Here is a 21581-nt window from a genome sequence, read left to right as displayed (position 1 = left end):
TTCGATACGATACCTTTGAATAATACTAGACCATTTGGAAAATGCAGAAGCTTAAATTCAGGAAAATATAATGTTTCTGTGCTCATGGAGGACAGTGGTTCTCAGCTGGTCTGGCTATGGGACCCACCATCATTTCTTAATGACAATCCACGGCCCAAAGAGTTTGTCTTATGATTTTACTTTCACAACTATAACATTAGACGTACTGCTCTGCAACCTGTTTCCTCGTCTCAGTCCCCTGTGTCACGGTGTGTGGCACATCTCACTCGAGTCAGGAAACTTGTCAGAATGCCCATATTTGATTGGCTGAGCTGCATCACGTCATGTGATTCACAACGCCGACTAAGCCTCTGCTGTTAAGTTTCGTTTCACGATAGTCACGTGCTCGCCCACTGACCAATCACAGCACACTCTGTACCTCACTGAGGAGCTGCACATGGACACTGAGCTGCACGTAATGCTGACGTAGCTATAGGCCGGCTAGCAGGCTCTGACACGTCAAACAATACGCCCAACATGTCAAACTAAAGATCTGATTGGTTGAAGAATATGACAATCAACAATATCGTCCCCATTCACTTAAACTGCACATGAATGCACTTGTGAGTCTGCAGGCCTCGAGCCTCTCTTCTTACCTAGAGACTCAGAGGTGAAATCTGATTGGATAAAAGCTCTACTTAAAACAAGCTGCACTGGAAGCAGAGCAACTGAGGAAGACAGTAGCTGTGCATTGAGAAAATAAGATAATGGAAATTTTTTTTTAATAAATTATAATACATGTAGTGTATTTAAGAAAAATTATAAAATAGATATAGCTTTGTGATTCTGTTTAGGCCAGCAGAGAAGGCCTTGCAGGCCCTGACGGCCCACCACTGCTCAAACCTGTTCTTTAGTACAGTACTTTGGTTACTTTCCACTACTGCTGCACACTCCACCAGAATGTTCCAAGCAGTGTGGAAAATAAACTTAAATTCAAAAAGAAGAAGAGCCTTTATGTGTCTTTTCTCAGAGGGTGACTTGGACCCTAAAGTTTCTCTCTCTATGTATCTGCTGAAAACGTGAGTTTGTGTGGTTTTAATGGGGTCTAGTTGAATTGGTTGTACTGGTAGAGTGAGTCCATGGGACTACATTAAAAGACTGAATCTGGAGACGCAGTCGAACCATGTAGTGTCATAGCAGATGCAGGATGCTAACGCTAGCATGCTAACGCTAGCTGCTGTGGGAGGAAGCAGGGAGGCGGACCCTGGTTTCAAAGCTTATCTTTAGCGGCGCTGCGACTTCAACGCGAACTCAGCCTCAGACAGCAGCTGCAGCAAGTCGGTGTGTGCGTGTGTCGCGGATCATCACAACAACAAACACGAGGAGCAAACCGCACATGTTTTCTCTGTGAACTCAGCGGGAGTCGGTAAGAGATCCAACTCAACGCCGGTGACTTTACGCATGAAGCGTCGCGGCTTCGTGTTTACTTTCGCTCTGTGGGGTTTTGACGTGGGTGTTGTGATGGTGGGAGTGATCCGTGACGCGCTGTGGATTCACTGTTTGTTATTGATCGACTGTGCGGCAGCAGGTCACTTCTAATGCTCAGCTGTTATTAGACCGGTAAGGAGGCAGGTGGACATGACCGGATGCTGTTCCACATGTCTCTGTAATGTGATAGCTGTGTGTCTCGTTAGAATAATAGGACTTCATAAAGGCTGATTATATAAAGACAGGTACTGCATAGCTCGATGAAAATAACCAAACGAATCATTTAAAGTTTTAGCTATCTCTTATTCCTCAGAAGTTTAAAGACATCAACAGTTTGATGATGTACTAAAAATAATGTGGATGTGCCGAGTTAAGGTGGATTTACCCTCTTAAATTCTGCATCGTTTCTTTTAGGACTGCAAGGAATGATTCATTATTGTTGATTAATCTTCTAGTTGGTTTCAAGATTACTTATGTTGACCTATCAAATGTCAGAAAGTACTGAAAATTAATTCTCATTACAGATTCTTCGAGTCCAAAACTCAAAAATATTCAGTTTACCATCATATATGACAAGGACAAGCAGCAACACGTGAGAAGCTGGATTCAGAAATAGTTTTCTTTCACTTCAAAGATTGAATCTGACAATTCATCTAAGGCTGCTGATTAGTTTCCAGATTAATTGCCTATAAAATGTCACAAGACGGTGTAATTATCCAAAGCACAACTTGACATTTTCAGAAAGCTTGTTTTGTGTGACCAACTGTCCAAAACCCCCAAAATATTCACTTTAAGATCTCATTAATCAATTGCTTGAAAAAACGACTATGGATTAATCAACCATTTTCCTTCAGACTCAATCCACCAGTGAGCAGCGCTCACAGAGTGCATGCTGTCTACATTGATGGTGATGGTGTCGTATTCATTTCTCTGGTCAGCAGGCGGGGGCTCGACCAAGAGGCCGAGCGCTGCACCTGGGACCGCGCCTCCGGCCATGACCTCGGGGAACGAGAGCGAGGCGCCCACGGTGACGGGCAGTGCGCCGCAGAACGGGGAGAACAAACCGCCGCAGGCCATCGTCAAGCCCCAGGTCCTCACGCACGTCATCGAGGGCTTCGTCATCCAGGAGGGGGCCGAGCCGTTCCCAGTGTGTGTGAGTGGCCCCATCTCAGCATGATAAACAACCCAGAGCCAACTCTCTCTGGTGTACTCGCCTGCAGGGAGCCGTCAGCGCAGGCAAACACAGATCCCTCTGTTACTACTATTACTGCCGACGGCACACAGCTTCTGTGGGACTCAGTCATTCATTTTAGAGCTGATGGATGTGTGTGTGAGTGTGTGTAATGAGCTGCAGCCTCTCAATTATCTCAAGGCATAAAAAAATCTGTCATCTCCCTTCAAATTGATGTTACTACATTGATTATCTGGTGTTTGTACACAGATGTTGACATGTGTATCATCCAATCTGTATTATAATCACACACAAAAAGGTAAACGTTAGACTGAACAGCCTTTTGTTCAGGTGCAACATGCTGACATGTTTATTTCTCGCCTTAGGGCTCACTGCCCCCTACTGGACATGTGTTGTAACTGCTCAGTATACAGTATTTGAATGCACTGGATAAAGGCTCAAACAATGCATACTGTTGTGTAGTATCTACATTACAAAGATATTGATATAGTACTTTGAACTGTGTTTGGTGACCGTTTTATTGATTGTTGGTGTTTATATATTCTGTGACTGTGTTTATTTGAAGAATGGCACGGGAACGTCTTCAGGCTACCCATTCTGTCTGACGAACAGAACAAAGCCCCTTCAGACATTTCATTTTAAATGATATTAAACATAGAAAAGCAGAGCGCATTCATTCATTATTTTCCCCCATTTGTGCTTGATTTAATGGCTCGATTATCACAATGGTTGCAGATTAATTTCCTGCTGCTTAACCAATTGTTTCAGCTCTATTGAAAGCAAACTTCTTTCTTTGCCAACAATGTCTCCAGTTGTAAATGAATTATAAAAGGGGGCCCAAAAATGGCTATTTTATTTCTATTCTGTTTTTAAAACGAGGAAAGAGTCTGCTCTGCGTTCAATAATGTATGGAGGAGATTGATTATTATTTGGTCGCCATATGACATTGGTTGGTCTCGTCGTCGGGATGGACAGGTGGAAGTCTTTGCACTCAAGAGAGCTGTTGTGAAGTTTTGTCACAGTTACAATATTGCAGTCGTTCAAATGACTCTAATGTCACTCACACTATTGTTACTGCTGGAGCGTGTTGCCGTTGTTTCATCGGTAGATTTGTGAATGTTTTCTTCCCGTCACCAGGTGGAGCGTCTGCCGATTCTTATCGACAGCCCGAAGAAGCTGGATCACCAGCTCTCCTCGGACCCCGACAAAACCCCCGTCAGCAACGCAGCAAACAGCGACTCCGACCCCGAGGACATGAACCAGACAGGTGAGACAAAAAGTATTAAATACTGTCGTCTGCTAAAGTACAACAGGTTGTGTATGAAACGCGTGATGCACCGATGCAACCTTTTTCCAAAGCCTGTTCAAATCAGTTTTGGGAAAACTCTCCTTTGTCAAGCGACAAAACTGCAAAAGTCATCATTAAGGAGTTGGGTTAAACAGTAGGGCTATGTCTGCCTTCAAATTAAAGTAACAATAAACAAAGGGGGACAGAAAACGATTTCACTTTTTATCATTGACATTCAGCTGATGTCTGTTTCCTTAAAGTCTTAAAGAAAGCAGAGTTGATCCAAGTATCCAAAAACTGAAAAAAATTCTCTATATATATATATATATATATATATATATATATATATATATATATATATATATATATATATATATATATATATATACTCTATCTCTATCAATCAGATCACAGACGTGCAAGTGCACATTCCTGGTTATTACTTTTTAACGCTGTATTTCTACCGTTCACCTCGCGATCGTTGCCGCTGTGATAACTTTGCAGAGTTGCAAAATCTTGTTTGTGGGCATCACGCTCAGTGTTTAAACACATCAATCTGTCACTCAAACCAGACTCCCTGGATCCTATTTCATGTCTCACTGGTACCTGAAACAACACGCCCTGTGTGTAACGCACTTCTCCAGGAGAAAATGTCTAAAAAACCTAATATTGAGTATTTTTTTTCTAATGCTCCAGAAAAAGAGCAGGAACCCAAGCTGACGTGTGAATACTGTGGATGGGTCGACTTTGCCTTCACATTCAAAGGCTCCAAGAGATTCTGCTCCATGGTTTGTGCGAAGAGGCAAGTCACCTTTAGGTTTTATATTATATATATATATATATATATATATATATATATATATATATATATATATATATATATATATATATATATATATATATATATATATATATATATATATATATATATATATATATATATATATATATATATATATATATATATATATATATATATATATATATATATATATATATATATATATATATATATATATATATATATATATATATATATATATATATATATATATATATATATATATATATATATATATATATATATATATATATATATATATATATATATATATATATATATATAATGAATAAAAGCTCTAACAGTGGACCTCTGTCGACAGGTACAACGTCGGATGCACGAAGCGGATTGGCCTCTTCCGTCCAGAGAGGACTAAACCGACCAATCGCTGGCGCAGAAGATCTCCGGGTCGCTCCAGTGTGCCGGCGAAGAAGCAGGTACACACACACACACTTTACCTCCCATCAGATACTGCTTCCACTGCACATTTTATGCCCTGCACCTTTCACGCCTCCTGCTTTTTAATGAACTTAAGCATAATTTGTATCAGTGCCCAGTTATGTCCCTCTGTCTCTAAATGTACTTTATGGTCTTTGTCAACATTTATTGGTGACCAGCAGGAGCAGAGAAGCATTGATGGAGATGTTCTGCCTGCTGCACAAGTTATATAAACATCAAAAGCCTCTTTGTTTGCCTCTTTGTTTCGTTTTTTTTATTAGCCTCTCATGTGAGACTTTGTCGTGGTTCTTCTCGATATCCAGTGACACGACTTTCCCGCCCTTGAAATGCTGAAACTTGTAATGACACAATAAAGTAACATTTTTACAATCGAGACAAATAGTTTAGATGACACTGAATAATGATAACGGTCTTTTTTTTTTTTGGCTGGAGAACAATCTTATTACGGTTTTACAGCCGAAATCTTTTGAGTTATGTAATGCCTCGAGGGTTGAACCTCCTGTGCTTTTGTTTCATGTTTGGACCAAGAAATGACTTTTATAATCCAGAGGGTTCAGCTCTGTCGAGGCGCTGGTATCCATCAAACCCCTGCAGTGTACTAGACTCATCTGAAGCTATTGAACAGTATAAATCTCACTCATCACCCCTTTTAATCTTAGTGGCGTCTAACACAATGTCCCGGTGGTATTTTACTGACGATCCATTCATTTTCACGTCATACTCGAACTGCTTCACTCCTCAGAAGCTGCCCCCCTCCCCGCAGCAGACTCCGGGCGGCTCCGTTTCCTCGCCGCACCCCTCGCAGCCTAGTCAGGAGGAGTCCAGCCCGTGTTCGGACATGTCGAGCTACGAGGAGCCGCCGTCCCCGCTGTCGGCGGCCAGCTCGGGGCCCCTGGCTCCCGCTCCGGCCCCGGCTCAGGTCCCCGCCCACCGGCATCAGAGCAGGGCCTCCGACCAGGACGTCTGTAGCGTTCGAGATGCGCCTTCGCCCTGTCGGCGCTTCTTACCCAACGACCCCACCAAGTGGAACGTGGAGGAGGTTTACGAGTTCATCCGGTCGCTGCCAGGTCAGAGAAGCAAACGCGGCGTTGCATACACACATTTATTCTGCTTAGGAATTTGAGTGTGACTTGACTTCTTCCTCTGCGGCTCGTGCAGGTTGTCAGGAGATCGCGGACGAGTTCCGCTCTCAGGAGATTGACGGACAGGCCCTGCTCCTGTTGAAGGAGGACCACCTCATGAGCACCATGAACATTAAACTGGGACCTGCACTCAAGATCTTCGCACGCATCAACATGCTCAAAGACTCGTAGCAGCAAAGAGTGACTCACGTGCGTCTGTCTGCAAGTGTGTGAGAGAAGAGCGGACTGTAAAACTAAATTATGATTACTCCTCAGAATTATCCCGACGATATCGTGGCACTGACGACACAGACTGACTGCACTATGACCTCGCCTTCTCCCCACTACTGGACTGGTTCCTTTGAAACACACTCATATTCACCTGCATCTGCTCAATAACGTTGTAAACGTCAGCTCTGTCTTTAGCAGGACTGATGGCAGTTATGTTTAGAGCTGGAGCGCTGGAAGCTGTCTGTGTTTATGTGCACTCACAGGGACTAAATTCAGGAGCCACAGTGAGGTTTGTGCCATATTACAAAATGTTCATTCTCACATTAAATGAGTGAATGACACACGTGGTACTAACATGCAAGCTGTATCTTGATACCTGATCTGGCTAAAGAACAAGTTGTTCATGACGTCGTGTTCCTAACTGGGCACCAGTTTTGAGCTGAACTTTTGTCAGACGCAGTGCTTCTATTTGTTCTGGTTGCTTGCTTTAAACGGCTGAATTTGGTGAAGTTAAAATGACGAGCTGGAGGGAGATCGACAGGGAGCTGAACGCTTCTGTTTGCTACGTTGTACGTCATTACCAGGAAATATCACAACATAACGTGTGTTTTCTGTTTAAAAAGTACAAATGTGGGAAGATAAAAGGCACAACTCACCCATCCTTTAAGTTCTGTCGCCAGTCTTATCTCAGCCGCACAGCTGCTGGTTTGTTTACATGACGTAACGTAGCGCTAGCTGTTAGGACACGGCGTCTCTCTCTGTGGCCGAGACATTTTCCCCAATCGAATATTAATATTTATATTCCAAATCGTTTTTTCTTTACCCTTCGAATATATTAAAATTGAGAATATTGGTTGACAGCCCCAACGTGCATGCAGAACACACAGCATTGGGTCTGCTGTTGGATCCACCAGACCTGGAACCCAACACTGATCAGATCACAGCCAGGTGTGCCTATTTAGCATTTTAAGATCTTATCATAATGAGGGCAGAACATTCGACAACAAGAGCGCTTATTAATACCAGGTGATGATGCTAAGGCCTTTATTACATGTCACTGTCCAGACAACACATCTAGTGGAGGTTCCTTGATACGAGCAGGTGTAAAGGGGAGAAAATATCAAATAAAACTGAAAGAACCTGTCGTGCCAAAGTGCACTACAGCTCAGTTGTGCCCGAGTCGGCTCTCTGAATTACGGCATTAGGACAACGTGAGTGAAGTCTGAATGGATTATTATTATTATTAGAGATGTTTTTTTGTACAGTTTTGTTAGCGTGAATGAAAGAGGGCCCCTTCTGTGAGGCTGGGAACAGATACTTGCGTTGATCAATGTTCTCATTTTTATTCAGTAGGCGCTCTGTTGCCTTTTTCTCACAATGCGACTCGCAGCTCTCCAATTCAAAGCTCGAATGCAGAGAAACGGTTTCTTTCGTGACATTGATTTCCCTTTCATGAACTCCAGTTTTTCGCCTGTAGATTTTAACGACTTACAGATGATTTTTCGCAGCTTTTTCAAAAATGATCTTCCAGAATCTGACATTGATTTCTTGTCTCAGTTTCATAGGAAGACACTAAGTTATCTGAGGAACAATGAGGGTGTGCTGCTCTCGTCACACAGCCCCACTTTTGGCACTTATTTTCCTTTTTACTTGCTTTTAATGTTATGAGACACTCCACCAGAGTGAGAGTGGAATTTAAACAAGTGTATATGTACATATATGTACATAGCAGCTTGATTGAGGGGGAAAGACTGAAACTAAGTGTGAAGCTGTGGTTAAGACAGAAATTTAATGGTGTTTAATATTTTGAAATATGCAAATGTATAAATATCATGGCCTGGGAATTGTTTTTTAATGTTTGTTTTTGTCTAATGAAATATGTTTAAATCTATTTGTGTATTGTGGCTGTGATGGAAGGTCAACCTTTTTTTTAGATGAGGCTTTGTCAAATGCTTGTATTTATCAAAACAGTTTGTTACACATTTTGCAATTATAAATAATTTGCAATACAGTTCTGTCTTCGGCCATTTTTTTGTGTAAGTCTGTGTGAAAGAGTCTATTTCTGTCTCGGCACCTTCTCAAAGGTAACAGTTCCTGGTTTGTAAGAAAACAATAACTCAATTCCTTTTTAGACCATCCTTCACTATGCCGAGGAGGAATTGTAATTAGCTGTAGTCTCGTATATCATATTTATAAAACAAGCTTTAGCTTCTGCAACGAGGCCGACGGTCGGGACGCAGAGACCGTGGGACAGACACACGAGAGCAGGTGTTGTGTAGAATACTGTTTGCCATAGATACCTGAACCCCTCCCTCACCCCTATGCCTAACCAGCGAGGGCGCACTATCATTGTACCAGGAGAGAAACACTATTTGACACGGGAACAGACTTTGACATAACACCAAGCCTGGTTTAGCGTACAGTTGCGGGAGCCACGCCCCCTGCCGTTTTCATTTATTCAAAGTTTATTATTACTGGAATACTGCTTCGTCCAAATTGCCCAAAATTCGACACGGTACTCCTCTGAGTCCCCAGCAAGTGTGAGATAGGTCGGATGTACCAAATAATGTAAGACACTTTTTATTAAGTACAACTGTCACAACAATTTCAAGTGTTTGTAACAACGTTACTGTACGAACAATGACATTACAAGTATAATTTAAAGCCCCCCAAAATACACAAATACATTTTAAAAAGTATAAACAGACGCATAAATCCGACAGTATTTCTAAATGGAGTGGGTGTCTTCAAAGCAATTGTATGTATAGATATTTTAGGGACATAATTAGAAAGTGCATGCATAGTAAACCGTGTATGGGAGCACGAGGCATTTAAGGTACGCTGTACATAAATAGTATCTAGAAAAGGATATTGATGATGATTTCACCAGAGATGTTTATTTAAAGAATTTGGAGTATATTCTTCACGTGTTTGGGTCATAGACTGGTTTGTGTTCACTGCGGTTTTAATCTCTTCTGTCTCGGTGCTCTCTCGAAGTTCCTGGTTCATAGGAAACAGGACATTTCCAGCTGTTTAACTCATAAATGTGTCAAACAATGGACCGTTTATACAAACACACCGACCGCTTTCTATTTTGTTTCCACTGAACAGGGAACAGGTACGAACAGGCTGAGTACAATACGTTTCCTTCAAAAGCAGTAGTGACACGCTACTGACACGCCCACTGTTTTGATTTGAGAACGGACCAAACCAAATGAAGCCGCTGTCTTTTCCTGTATTTTAAATAAGAAATGTAGAAGAGTCAACAATCTAAAGCGTGTACATGAACGTTTACATCACTCTACAATTGTAGAAACAGGTTTAGATTATGTGTTCAAACGATAACAATGGCTGTCATTTTTAACCTCCCCCTATATCCTTTTTAGAGTGGTTTAGCCCAGGTTCAAACTTTAACGCTGATGTTGTGACAGGATCTGTATGATACTTTTAAACGGTATAGACGGGTGTGTGTAACGTTTCAGCTTGTTATTTCCCATTTTTCATATATAAGTTTGAATAAAGTGACCGTAATACCAGCTACAGGTAGGCTATTCTCTAAAAGATGTCTTATAGTCGTCACAGTGTCATGCTTGCGTTAGATTGTTCTTTTAATGTATGACCTTTGCTTTGCTTTTTCAGTGGTGGTTACGTTAACCTTTACTGTGCTTAACTTTAATTACAGTGGTGGAGGAAGTACTCGGATCCTTTACTCAGTAAAAGTATTATCAACAAAATGTACTCAAAGTATCAAAAAGTAAAAGTCCTCGTGATGCACAATGGCTCGTTTTAGTTATTTGTTGTAGAATATTACTTTACTCTGTTTCATCACCAATTCATACAGAGCATTGTAATGTTGGAGTTTGTCAGTGTGAAGCCAATTTCAGATACAGTACTTTGTATACTACTGCATTGATGGAATATTACTGCATCCTATTTAAGTTTCCAATGAATGTAGTGGAGCAAAAACTACCATATTTCCCTCTGAAATGTAGTGTAGTAGAAGTATAAAGTACCATAAAATGGAAATACTGTATGTCAAAATTGTACTTGGGCACTATGTAAATGTACTTAGTTACATTCCAGCACTGCAATCTTGAGGTACTTGTGCTCTACTTGAGTATTTCCATTTCCTACTTCTTTTGCTATGACCGTAATCTAATAATGTTGGCTACAGTATTTATGAGTATTTCTACCCTGTGGTATTGTTACTTTTACTTAAGTAAAAGATCTGAGTACTTCTTCCACCCAGACTTTTGCCTAAATGCCGAATCAAAGAGACGAGGCCGCTGATGATTCCCCTGCGGATCTTCCCTGTCTGGAAAAACTTGACTCTCCCACAGGTATGAAGCTTCATTATGGCCGTTATTGGGCCATTAGGGGACCATTAGTAATTGAATTACTACCACCGTGGCAGCTTTAATTATCTGCGTGTGTGTGTGTCCTGTCTGTGGTGTCAGGGAGCCCACCCACCGCCTCATTATCCAGTCTGATGGAGCTGGAAAATTGTCTTTCCAACCTGAACCTCGCACATGAGATAGTGCTGAACCGAGACTTCTGCTTCAAACCAAGGAGCCCTCCGACTGACAGGCAAGAAAAACACACCGAAAGTGACCGTGGTTATTTCTATATCCCAAATTAAATGAGAGTAAAGTCTCTTTTGAGCTGTTTTTTTTTTTTTTTTTTTTTAATCTTTAATAGTTTTTTCCCTTCTGTAGCCTGGAGGGCAGAGTGACGGAGATCGTTCACCGGGCGTTTTGGGACAGTCTTCAAGAGCAGCTGACCAGCGATCCTCCAAACTACAGCCATGCTGTCATTCTGCTACAGGAAGTCAAGACTGTAAGTGTGCACGGCATCGAATCAGAGGCATCGGTATAGCCGAGGAAAGACCCCATTCATCCTGATGTGAAGATCAAAACAGAGTGTCTACAGTATGGACAGATGACGAGATAAACACATGGCTCATGAGAGCTGTGTGCTATTCACAGGGAAGTAAATTAGGGGAAACAACTGAACATGTTTGTTATTGGTAAATCTATTCACGCTGATAGATAGTGATGACAAAGACAGTGATGCGGTACTGTCAGTTGGTGTAATAAGTGATGATAATCTTCATTGTGCTCATTCACTTTCAGGCAGAGTTAGATGGGAGGATTGATGCCACTCTTATGTCTATTTCTTGGTATCTTCTCATCTAACTCTTAGCATGAAAGTGAAAAACATGTATTTATATCGATTACAGTATATTTATTTATTTAATAACCAAGGGACCATGTTCAATATTAAATATAAATGTTAGTATTTGATGTTCTGTACCAGAGTTGGCTTAAAGCTCGTCTGTCAGACGCTATGTTTAGAGATCAAAAAGATGAGATGAAGATGTGTCGGCGTACATCAGAGACTCGACATCAAATGCCGTAATTAAAGAATTATAATCAAGCTACAGTTTGTATTTTGTCATTTTACAGTGTTCTCATCTAACAGCGACACCATTTCTAAATGACCTCACACACATCTTTGGCATTACTGTACAGGATTTAATTATTTTTCTTGTTACTAATATTTCCCTGTAGATGCTTCAGTCCCTGCTGCTGCCCGGTCACGTCAGACTGAGAGCTCTGCTGGACGAGGTGTTGGACATGGAGCTGATCCGGCAGGAGGTCGATCACGGGGCTCTGGATCTCCACAGACTGGCAGGATACATCATCGACACCATGGCATCTCTATGCGCACCTGTACGTGACCCAGCGGTCAGGGCGCTGAGGGACCTCAGGGACCCTGTGGAGCTCCTGAGGTGAGGGGGGAAAACTGACACCAGACAAAACTTGTTATATATTACGACATTCTTTTATCAATTTCTCTAAAAGATAATTAACCAACAATGTTTGACCAACCCAGAAAACAGATTTAATAAATTGGGTCGCACCAGTGAAAGTTCAGGAATGTCCTAGAGATAGTAAAGACTTTAGTAAAAATCATATACAAGGAAACATCTCTGGTATTGTCCAGTCAGAAGCTATCAACTATGTAAACAGGAAGTCACTGTAGCATCCCAAGCTGTTTAAAAAATAGGATTTTAGTAGGCCAAATTATATATTTACCTTAACTGCCAATCCTTTGTAAATGTGGGTTTATTTATATACTTTATTTCAGTCATTTAGTCAACAATATTACACTTCCTCAGTTTTGAGAAGTGCATCATAGTTCGCTTGTTTGCTTTTTTCATCCGAAAAGCTGTTTCACTCAGAAGCGCTTCCTCTCTCCCCCCCCCCTCCCCCCCCCCCCCCCCCCCCCCCCCTCAGGGAGATCTTCCGCGTCTTGGGCCTGATGAAGACCGACATGGTCAACTTCACCATCCAGAGCCTGAGGCCTCACCTCCTGCAGCAGGCCGTGCAGTACGAGAGGGCCAAGTTCCAGCAGATCCTGGACAAGCAGCCGGGTGAGGAAGGGTGTTTAAATCTCCAACCTGACTGCTGTGTGTGTGTGTGTGTGTGTGTGTGTGTGTGTGTGTGTGTGTGTGTGTGTGTGTGTGTGTGTGTGTGTGTGTGTGTGTGTGTGTGTGAGTGAGTGATGGTTGATGAAGGTGACTTTGTCACTGTGAAATTTATTCTTTTCAATTAAACTGATTTTGACCTTTGTCCCTCTAAGCACCATCCTGCTGTTTTCCAGCTTCTCACAGATGAAGTGAAGAGCTGGACAGCCAATCAGTGACCTCTGGCGCAGATATTCTGTCTTGGTACAGCTGGCCAATCACAGTCTTTATCTAAGACGATTGCCCTCCAAAAAAACATATTTTTAGTAAATGAATTACTGTAGTTAATAAATGTTTTCACTTATGCCAGCAATATCTTAGTTATGGAAGAAGGTGCCAGTATATTTCAAAAAAGTAATTTCCTCATCGTGTTACAGCTGTTGTGAGAGTGAAGCAAATGTGCTGTGGACGTAATTTAACCGGTTTTATTCCCCGTACTACCTAAACAGACATTTAAAGGTTCAATTTACAGTTTTTGGCCGCATGCTCCAAACAAATCCGGGTTAGTATTTCACCTTTACTAACCGCTAACTGACCTCCCAGCGGCTCCAGGAGAAGTCAGTTAGCGGTTAGCTGGACTTGTTTCGTGGTGGCAGCGAGGACACTTTGGATTAAATTCAATAAACATACTATCAATACGTAGGCTAAAAGACGCTGTACCCCAAAAGGCAACACGCCCTTGGAGCAGTTACTTCTTAGTCCGCTCATGAGGGCAGAAAGGACGCTACCGTGACTCACTATCGCCTCTAGAGGTACAAGTGGTATTACAAGACAGGACTGTTTGCGTGCTTATCTCAGGAGATATCTCTGCGACACAAAACAAAGACGTCTTTGACATGACACCAACACGTCTTTACATATCCTGTTGATACTGTTGGTTTATTTTTATTTCATGTTTTAAACTACAAATACTGGGAAGATTTTATACATTGCCCCTTTGAACCCATTTTCTGAGGAAGAAAACTGAAGCAGATCCATGTCTGTACCACCCTAAACACCATGTGACTCCTCTGGTAACCGCTACCTTTGTCGTGTGTTTTACTGTTTTCCTTCAGCCTCTCTGGACGACACCACCGCTTGGCTTCAGGCAGTGGCGTCAGAAGAGGCGGCGGCCGTCGGAGCTCGGTCTGAGTCCTCCAGTCCTGACAGCCGGGGTCCTGTCAGCGCCACCGCTGTCCTCGACCGGGCCTACATGCGTCTGCTGCACTGGGACCCGCAAGGCCAGAAATATCCCGAGGTCAGCTGCAGCCTGCAAAAATGACATCACATTGCACTTTGCAATTTCAATCGAGTGATATTTTATTGATCCTCAGGAAATATTCAGTCCCCTCACACACTCCTCCTCACCCCGCCGCATGTTAGCGCATGTGACAGCACATTAGGGCTCAAGCAGCACCTCTTCAGTCTGATGCACTGACGCAGCCTGTCAGATGAGCTCAGACACTCCTTCATCAACATCACCCACCATGTGACCTCATCATCTGATTTTAAACTCCAGGTTACTTAACACAATTAATTATATAAAAGCAGACATTGTTAGCCTTCGATAATACCTTCATATAATTAAACTGAATGTTTGGGTGCCTTTTGTCAAGTTTGCATTTCTGTGTGCCTAAACACGTATCCATTTCTTTTATCTAATAATTTCAACCACATATTTATTACTTTTAGCCAGCTATTTAAACTTTTTATCTATTTTATCCATCTTAAGTTATTTTTATTCATTTCTTTTAGTCATCAATTTTATCCACGAGGCTACTTTTAGCTTTTTAAGCAATTTATTCATGGCTTTAAGCCACAGATTTGAATAATTTATCCATCACTATTAGCTAACTTGTTTAAACTCTCCGCTCCGTTGACGCCTAGTTTTCATATCATATTTATCATATTCTATATGATTAAATAAATAAAGTAGTGTTTTCCATTATTTTTCCATTTAGTAGAGCTACAATTTGTCCCTGTTTCCAGTGACACGTTTTCATCTAGATGTAGCTGTTTGCTTTGTTTGAACCTGCTTCTATTTAAGCTGCGGATTCCCTGTGATTAACCATTTAACACGTGACCCTGACCTCCACACGCAGACTGTGCTGATGGACCGAGCCCGGCTGGACGCTCTGGGCCAGCGGCTCCAGATGCTGGTCCTGGAGGCGTCTGTGCTGCTCCTGACCAACGCTCAGTGTGGGGACGCCGTTTTCTCCCTGCAGGGGTTTGTAGGTAGACTCAGGCAGTCCGTCACTGCCCTGCTGGAGGGCAGTCACACCAGGTAAGAGGAGGATTTGGTGATGCTTGTACTGGCTGTCATGGGGAACAGGTATTGTATGAGAAGGAAACCGATGGAGGTGACAGGAGACGAGTGACCTGTCAGAACGGATCCAGCTAACCTCATTCTTTCTGTTCAAGAGAGGCCCCGTCATGATTAGTGGATAAATGTGGAACAGCAGCTTGTGATATCCAAGGCCTGCTCACACTCCAAGCTACAATAAAATGCAGCACCGGCTATTTCTCAATTCTTAATCACCTATAATAAAATGTAATTTGATTTAATCTAAACCAGAGAGCCCTAGAAGCTATTAAACACCCTTATTTATTGACTTCCATGGGTCCCAGGACTCTTTGCTCAACACTCCTTATAAATGGAAAAATTCATAGGCCTTTGACTTAATACACATCTAATGAAGCCTGCTGGTAATGTGTCTCATGCTGGTTTCTGGTGCCGCAGGGAAGCTAAACTGAAGGGGGCGCTGCTGGGGCTCGGGGAGACAGTGCTGCAGCTGGTGACCGAAGCTGTGCGCGGCCGGGGAGGAGCAGCAGTGCTGCCTCGGGAGAGCCAGGATCTGCTGAGAGGACAAATATCGGAGCTGTGGAAGCACAACAACCCTGTCCGCACACTCATAGGTCAGGCTGAGCACCATCAATGACTACATGAAGCACAAATGGGGGGGGGGGGGGAGTGGTAAAAATCCACATAGAAGATTTAAGTTTCTAAGTATTTAAAGCTGTTATGGCACCAGTGTTAGTTTTATTTCTGTTTTATTTCTTTTAAAGTGTGTGGTTTAGAAAATTCTGTTAGTTTAGGGATGCACCAAAAACACGCCCTGCAAGTAACGCTTATGTTCACTATTGGTTAATCCGCCCGTTATATTCTTAATTGACAGCTACGTTGACATCCTCACACACATCATTTTCAGTCCAAAACCAAAACATTTTGCTCTCATACATGAAAAAAAAAAAACAGTAAATCTTCACATTCAGAAGCAGGATTTTTTGGGCATTTTGGCTTGAAAAAAAATACTGGCTATTAATTGATTATCAAAATAGTCACAGAATAATGCGGTATATGGTAGTATATTTTAATCTGTAGGAGAGAACATGCGTTAAAATGTCAGTTAGTTTGCCTTGTCACATGTCCACATGGATGTTTTTGAACTTGGATGTGTGCCGCCGCAGAGTGCCGACTTCGTTCCTTCTCTCGCCCTCCACCCCCTCATCCCTCTCTCCATCAAACATAGGAGACAGAGTACAGGGCTTCCTCCGGGCCATGCTGCAGGGCGGCCTCGCTAAAAGGAGTCCAGCGCTGCCCGCTCCCCTCGGGCTGGTGAGCGCCGAGCTAGCCGAGCTGGGGACGGCCTTTGGGCGAATCGTCCACTTCAACCGAAGCGTCTTCGGGCCCTTCTACGCACCCATCCTCAGGAAAGTGCTGTTCCCACCAGGAGAGGCTGAGACCGGGGAGGACTCACGCTAGGCTGAGGGCCACCTCCGGTGACCTTAACATAAGATGCCATTCGCCATTGAATGCGTCGCTATAGTGTAAATACAGTGAACAGTGAATGTTTGAGGGAAAGACATTTACAGTCTGCAGACTTAAAACAAAAGTTGTATATTATATTTTTTTAAGGTGTTTAAACAAAAAAAAAAGGTCAAAAACAGAAGGCAGATTCATTATTACTGCAGTGGTGCACCATCACCACACATTTGAGAGCACAAAACATTAGGAAAACAAAATGAATAACGGTTTTCACCCAGACAAGAGTAACAAATAGCTTTTAGTGTGCTAATGAAAAGAGTCACAACAAGAGACTGATTATGATCAATAGCCTGAAAAGGTTTTCAGTTCTCAGTTCACTTTATTTCAAGATAAACACCCTCAGGAAAATAACCAAATAAGTACCAAAGATGATGCTAAGTTTGTAAATAATACTTCTAATAGTTTTAATATGTAGCTGGTTTCTCTTCTTATCTTTATGTTGATAGATGTTTACGTATAATTTACCAAAAACTGTGTGCACTTTTTCTGAATTCATTTTTTTTTTTTTTGCACCTTTTCATTATAAACCAACAATATTCTCAATGTTTCCCTTACAGTTCAGATTGGTGGGAGGTGGTGGAGCAAACAGGTGCTTATTTGTACGAATATCAAATTGATTAATTTTTCACTTTTGAGCAGCCATGACTCACTCCACTCAACAAATGAAAATATGCGTATCGAAATTCTGCGAGGCCTCACGGTCCACCTTGATGAAGTTTAATCAGTATTCTGGGAAAATGATTACTGAATACATTTGTAACAGTTAGTTAGTTATTATAAGTGTATCCAGTTAACTTAACACGGGTTTAGCTAAACACAAAAACAAACTGAAAGTTCAAAGTGCAACAGATTGCCCTCTTAACAACCGGTAAGGTTGTATTTCAATCTTCTTTTTAAAGTGACTTGAGTCGAGCAAGTTTCACATCTCAGCTAGCATATTTTCATATTGTGCTGAAGTAAATACACACATGGACACCTTGAATGTTAGCCGAAATACAGACCAAATGTGAAATTGTTGTGGTAGAACTCTAAAGCAGAACGGTTATCATGAGGAAATAGTTTTCATAAAACGAGTTAAACATGTGAAACCACGTGTGTGGCCCTCTAACAGCTCCGAGCAGAGCAGGAAGTCAGACGCTGAGCTCTGGGGCTTGGATGTTACACAACAAATGGTACGCACACGTCTTTTGTTGATGTATTAGTTGCACCATCCACTATTCTCCACAGCAGGGAAACACTGATATTGTACAATGTAGTTACCATGTTGTTATGTTTGTCTCTTTAGAGTCCAAACAGCTGCTGTGATGTTTCTGTGTTTTACTTTTTAACCATAAAACAAAATCAATGCTGACAACAGACGTGAGAGGGATTATTTTGTCATTGTATTATTTAATTCTTCATTAATATAATATTGCTTTGAAATTTGAAACAGTATCACATTTTCATAGACAAACCGTGCTCTGTCCACAAACATGGGCGAAGCATTGTATGCTGGTAGTTAATTTTTTTGTTACATTTCTGTTTAGCCTTAATAACTGTGACAGTTACTACCGCCAATAGACCCTGAATCAATAGAAATGTTCGTTAAATGGTCTTTATCATTTATGGTCTACAGTGCTTTTAAACAAAACAGTACCTATACATGACACGGTCAGAAAGTCACATGGAGCTCAGGACATAGACGTGACCCTTTTCTGATTTCTGAGTGATACACAGGTCCCGTTTAGCCAGTGACGTGGGACAACAGGTCACCTTTTCATCAGTGTGTTGTGATTTCATATGAGGGGCAGTGGAGGAGCGGGGGATATACAGAGTGAGATCTAAATGTCTGCTTGGCCCTGCACGTTGCATAAGGCTTACCTCTCGTTTTCTCTCTCTCTCTCTCTCTCTACCTCTTTCCCACTGCCCTGCCCACTACAACTCAACACACACATCGGCTGCTCCCCTTCAACTCACAGCTTGGTATCCGGAAACTTGAACGCTGGGGTGAGCTACACAAGGAAAACACCAAATGTTAAAGAAGACTGGTACATGCACAGCCAAAAATCATGCCACCAAAACTTGCTTTAAATAGCGGCTGCTCATTAAAGTTGTAATGCTTTTATACTATGCATCCATACTAGAGCAGGTCGTCTTGGTGACACGCCAAAATGGAAGAACGTACATGACAAAATGTTGGGCGGAATGATGACGTGGAGGGATGAGGATGAATCGCTGTCATGGTGCGTGACGAAGAGAGGGGGGTGTGGGGGGGGGGGGGGGGGACATAAAAAGCAAATGGCAGGTGGGTGAGAGGAGACGGACGAGACATTTGCTACAGTACATACATAGACTGCTCAGGCTCAAGTGCATCGAAGGGTACAGAAAACACACACAAAAGAAACACTGCCAACATGCATCGTCAGTGGAAGCTAACAGTCAGAACAAAGTGGCAATGGCACAGCCACGGTACCGCACACCAACCAGTTACAGCTTAACAGTCAGTCTCCAGACACACACACACACCGTCTTCTGGAGAGGAGCTCAATACCTCACATCTCCTGCAGCACACACAGACAAGGACGGCGGGACAGTGATGGAACGGCCAAACGGTCCAAACTCCCATGAGGACAGACAACAAGGCATACAGCACGCACAGTAGGTAGTAGTGCACACAGGGGAGGACCAACAGATATGTGTCGACTCCACGACGAGCATTTTTGAGTCACAGTGCAGGAAGGAAATTCTTCTTTTAAAAAAAACAAAAACCTGTGTCATGTTCTCAGCATAACAAATCCATTCCCATCCACACGACACCAGAGTTAATGTAGTGGAATTAAATCTTTTCACTGACGTTCATTTTCAAGTGACATACTTTGCATGTACTGTACCTAATTCTAAATTGGTGTGAAACTGCATGGATACCGACCCATGTAATCATGATAATAAGATGGGAAATGTGCTCCGGGCTCATTAATATACGAGTCAAATGAAATCATGTTCCAATGCCAGTACACTCTTGTGTCGTTTTGTTTGGTAGTATTCTACCAAACATGTTGGTTTTTTTTTTGCCTTGGGGTTGTATCAACGTTGGGATCCTTCATGATCCCCTCGTAATCGCTCTGTCCAAAAGTATTTTAATCTGGTGTATCAGTCTATCAAAAAAGTATCACAAAATGCATTAATATCCTATTTGCACCGTAAGAAAAGAAAAATAAGGTATTAAAAGGGATAGTGCTACATTTTTTAACAGTGTTATTCTTTTCTTTCTTTTTTAATTGACACGTAGAAGATGTGAGTCGCAGTCTCTCGGTGCTACCGTGAATGCTGAGAGACTGCAGACGGGGCGGTACAAAGGCCAGAGCGAAACTCTCATCTGGACAAGTCTGTACCATCATAAGAACGACATCATCAGTCATCATCATCGTCATCGTCAGTCAGTTCAACACACCGGGGAATCAGAAGTGTTGTCTTTGTTTCTTTTAGAAGCAGAAAGGGAAGGCGTGCAGTTGTTGGGTGGTGGTGGTATTCAGGGAGGTCGGGGGGAAGGTGGGGGCTTTAGTTGATTATAGATAACCGAAATGACGTAAGGCTGTTGTCCTCAGTAAAGTGTAGGAAAGTTGTCCACCTGTGTGTGTGTGTGTGTGTGTGTGTGTGTGTGTGTGTGTGTGTGTTCGCGGGTTGAGTTCTTGGTCCGTTCGAGTTCAGACATCAGTGATAGATCCATGACCAAGCCATGGTGTAGTTATGAGTATTGTACAAATGCGTAGAAAAAAAAAAACACCAGGTTGTTTGCTGCATGTTGCTGTTTTGTCTGTCATTGATTTAATTGTCCGTCTTGCATCCCATGCTAGCAAAGCAGCCTCCTCATAGTGCCTCACAGTGGTAGATGCCTGGTAAGACAGGACAGGCTGAAGATGGAGAAAGAAACAATATGTATAACTTGTCTTGAGGCAAAACAACCAAACAATTCAGAAATTCTAAAAGAAAAAGTGATGGTGGAAAAACTAGAAAAGGATTCATGCTTTTACATTACAGAATAAACCTTCGATATGAGCGATATCCAAAGGGCGCGTTCAAAGGAAAAGTTAAACGTTTTTGGGAAAACGCTAATTGGTTTTCTTGTCAATATTGACACCACCCAGCTCCCACCCACCCACCCTCAGTTAACTTGGGTTAGCACAAAGACTGGAAACATATGGAGAAAGCTATTCTGGTTCTGTCCAACAACATTTAAAAAATCCACCTACCAGCACCTATAAAGCTCGCTAATTAACACGTTGTATGCCATTTGTACGTACGAAAACCTAAATGTAAAAACGACAAATTGGCGTTTTGACGGGGGTGCTGGACTATGTCCCGGTCAGGACCAGTGAGATGATGAGGTGCTGGTAGGAAGATTTATTTTTTATCTTTGGACAGAGCCAGGCTAGCGTTTTCCCCATTTCCAGTCTTTATGCTAAGCTAAATTAGCCTGCTGCTGGCTGTAGCACATTTACTGTACAGCTGTGAGAGTGGTATCTTTATTCTCATCTAGCTTTAATGAATAAGCGCCTTCCTCAAAAAGTTAAACTTTTCCATTAACAGTTGAACACACTGACCCTTTTGGTATTATACTCATGTTTGTAGTTTACTCATTATTATAAACTTAACCTTTCTGGAAATTAAA

General features: G+C 42.1%; 3 protein-coding genes across 6 annotated transcripts in view; all 3 read left to right on the top strand.

The window, feature by feature from the left end:
- The window catches only part of phc2b (polyhomeotic homolog 2b (Drosophila)), a 32608-nt gene extending 23998 nt beyond the window's left edge, over positions 1–8610 (top strand). For 2 of the 3 annotated variants that reach the window (XM_076096808.1, XM_076096809.1), the window contains 6 exons: positions 2406–2620; positions 3797–3926; positions 4644–4749; positions 5111–5225; positions 5990–6314; positions 6406–8610. In XM_076096808.1, coding sequence (XP_075952923.1) covers positions 2406–2620; positions 3797–3926; positions 4644–4749; positions 5111–5225; positions 5990–6314; positions 6406–6560 — 1046 coding nt within the window. In that variant the 3' untranslated portion in view covers positions 6561–8610. The remainder of the gene's footprint in view (positions 1–2405; positions 2621–3796; positions 3927–4643; positions 4750–5110; positions 5226–5989; positions 6315–6405) is intronic. The other variant, XM_076096810.1, reaches the window with a different exon arrangement.
- A 430-nt stretch (positions 8611–9040) lies between these two features.
- LOC142955358 (T-complex protein 11-like protein 1) lies at positions 9041–15397 on the top strand. 2 transcript variants are annotated; one of them, XM_076096856.1, is made up of 8 exons: positions 9041–9167; positions 10849–10939; positions 11057–11186; positions 11315–11435; positions 12170–12390; positions 12899–13035; positions 14184–14365; positions 15210–15397. In XM_076096856.1, the coding sequence occupies exons 2-8, from the start codon at positions 10861–10863 to the stop codon at positions 15393–15395; spliced, it is 1056 nt and encodes a 351-aa protein (XP_075952971.1). In that variant the 5' UTR covers positions 9041–9167; positions 10849–10860; the 3' UTR covers positions 15396–15397. The 2 variants fall into 2 exon arrangements, with proteins under 2 accessions (XP_075952971.1, XP_075952970.1); XM_076096855.1 differs by lacking the exon at positions 9041–9167 and adding an exon at positions 9999–10142.
- A 401-nt stretch (positions 15398–15798) lies between these two features.
- Positions 15799–18287, top strand: LOC142955359 (T-complex protein 11-like protein 2). Its single transcript, XM_076096857.1, has 2 exons — positions 15799–16023; positions 16638–18287. The coding sequence occupies exons 1-2, from the start codon at positions 15801–15803 to the stop codon at positions 16868–16870; spliced, it is 456 nt and encodes a 151-aa protein (XP_075952972.1). The 5' UTR covers positions 15799–15800; the 3' UTR covers positions 16871–18287.
- The last annotated feature ends 3294 nt before the right edge of the window (positions 18288–21581 follow it).

This window comes from Anarhichas minor, unplaced genomic scaffold, assembly GCF_050575085.1.
Source record: "Anarhichas minor isolate MPS153535 unplaced genomic scaffold, ASM5057508v1 ptg000023l, whole genome shotgun sequence".
Taxonomy (NCBI): domain Eukaryota; kingdom Metazoa; phylum Chordata; class Actinopteri; order Perciformes; family Anarhichadidae; genus Anarhichas; species Anarhichas minor.
This window is presented reverse-complemented; position numbering and strand designations above follow the sequence as displayed.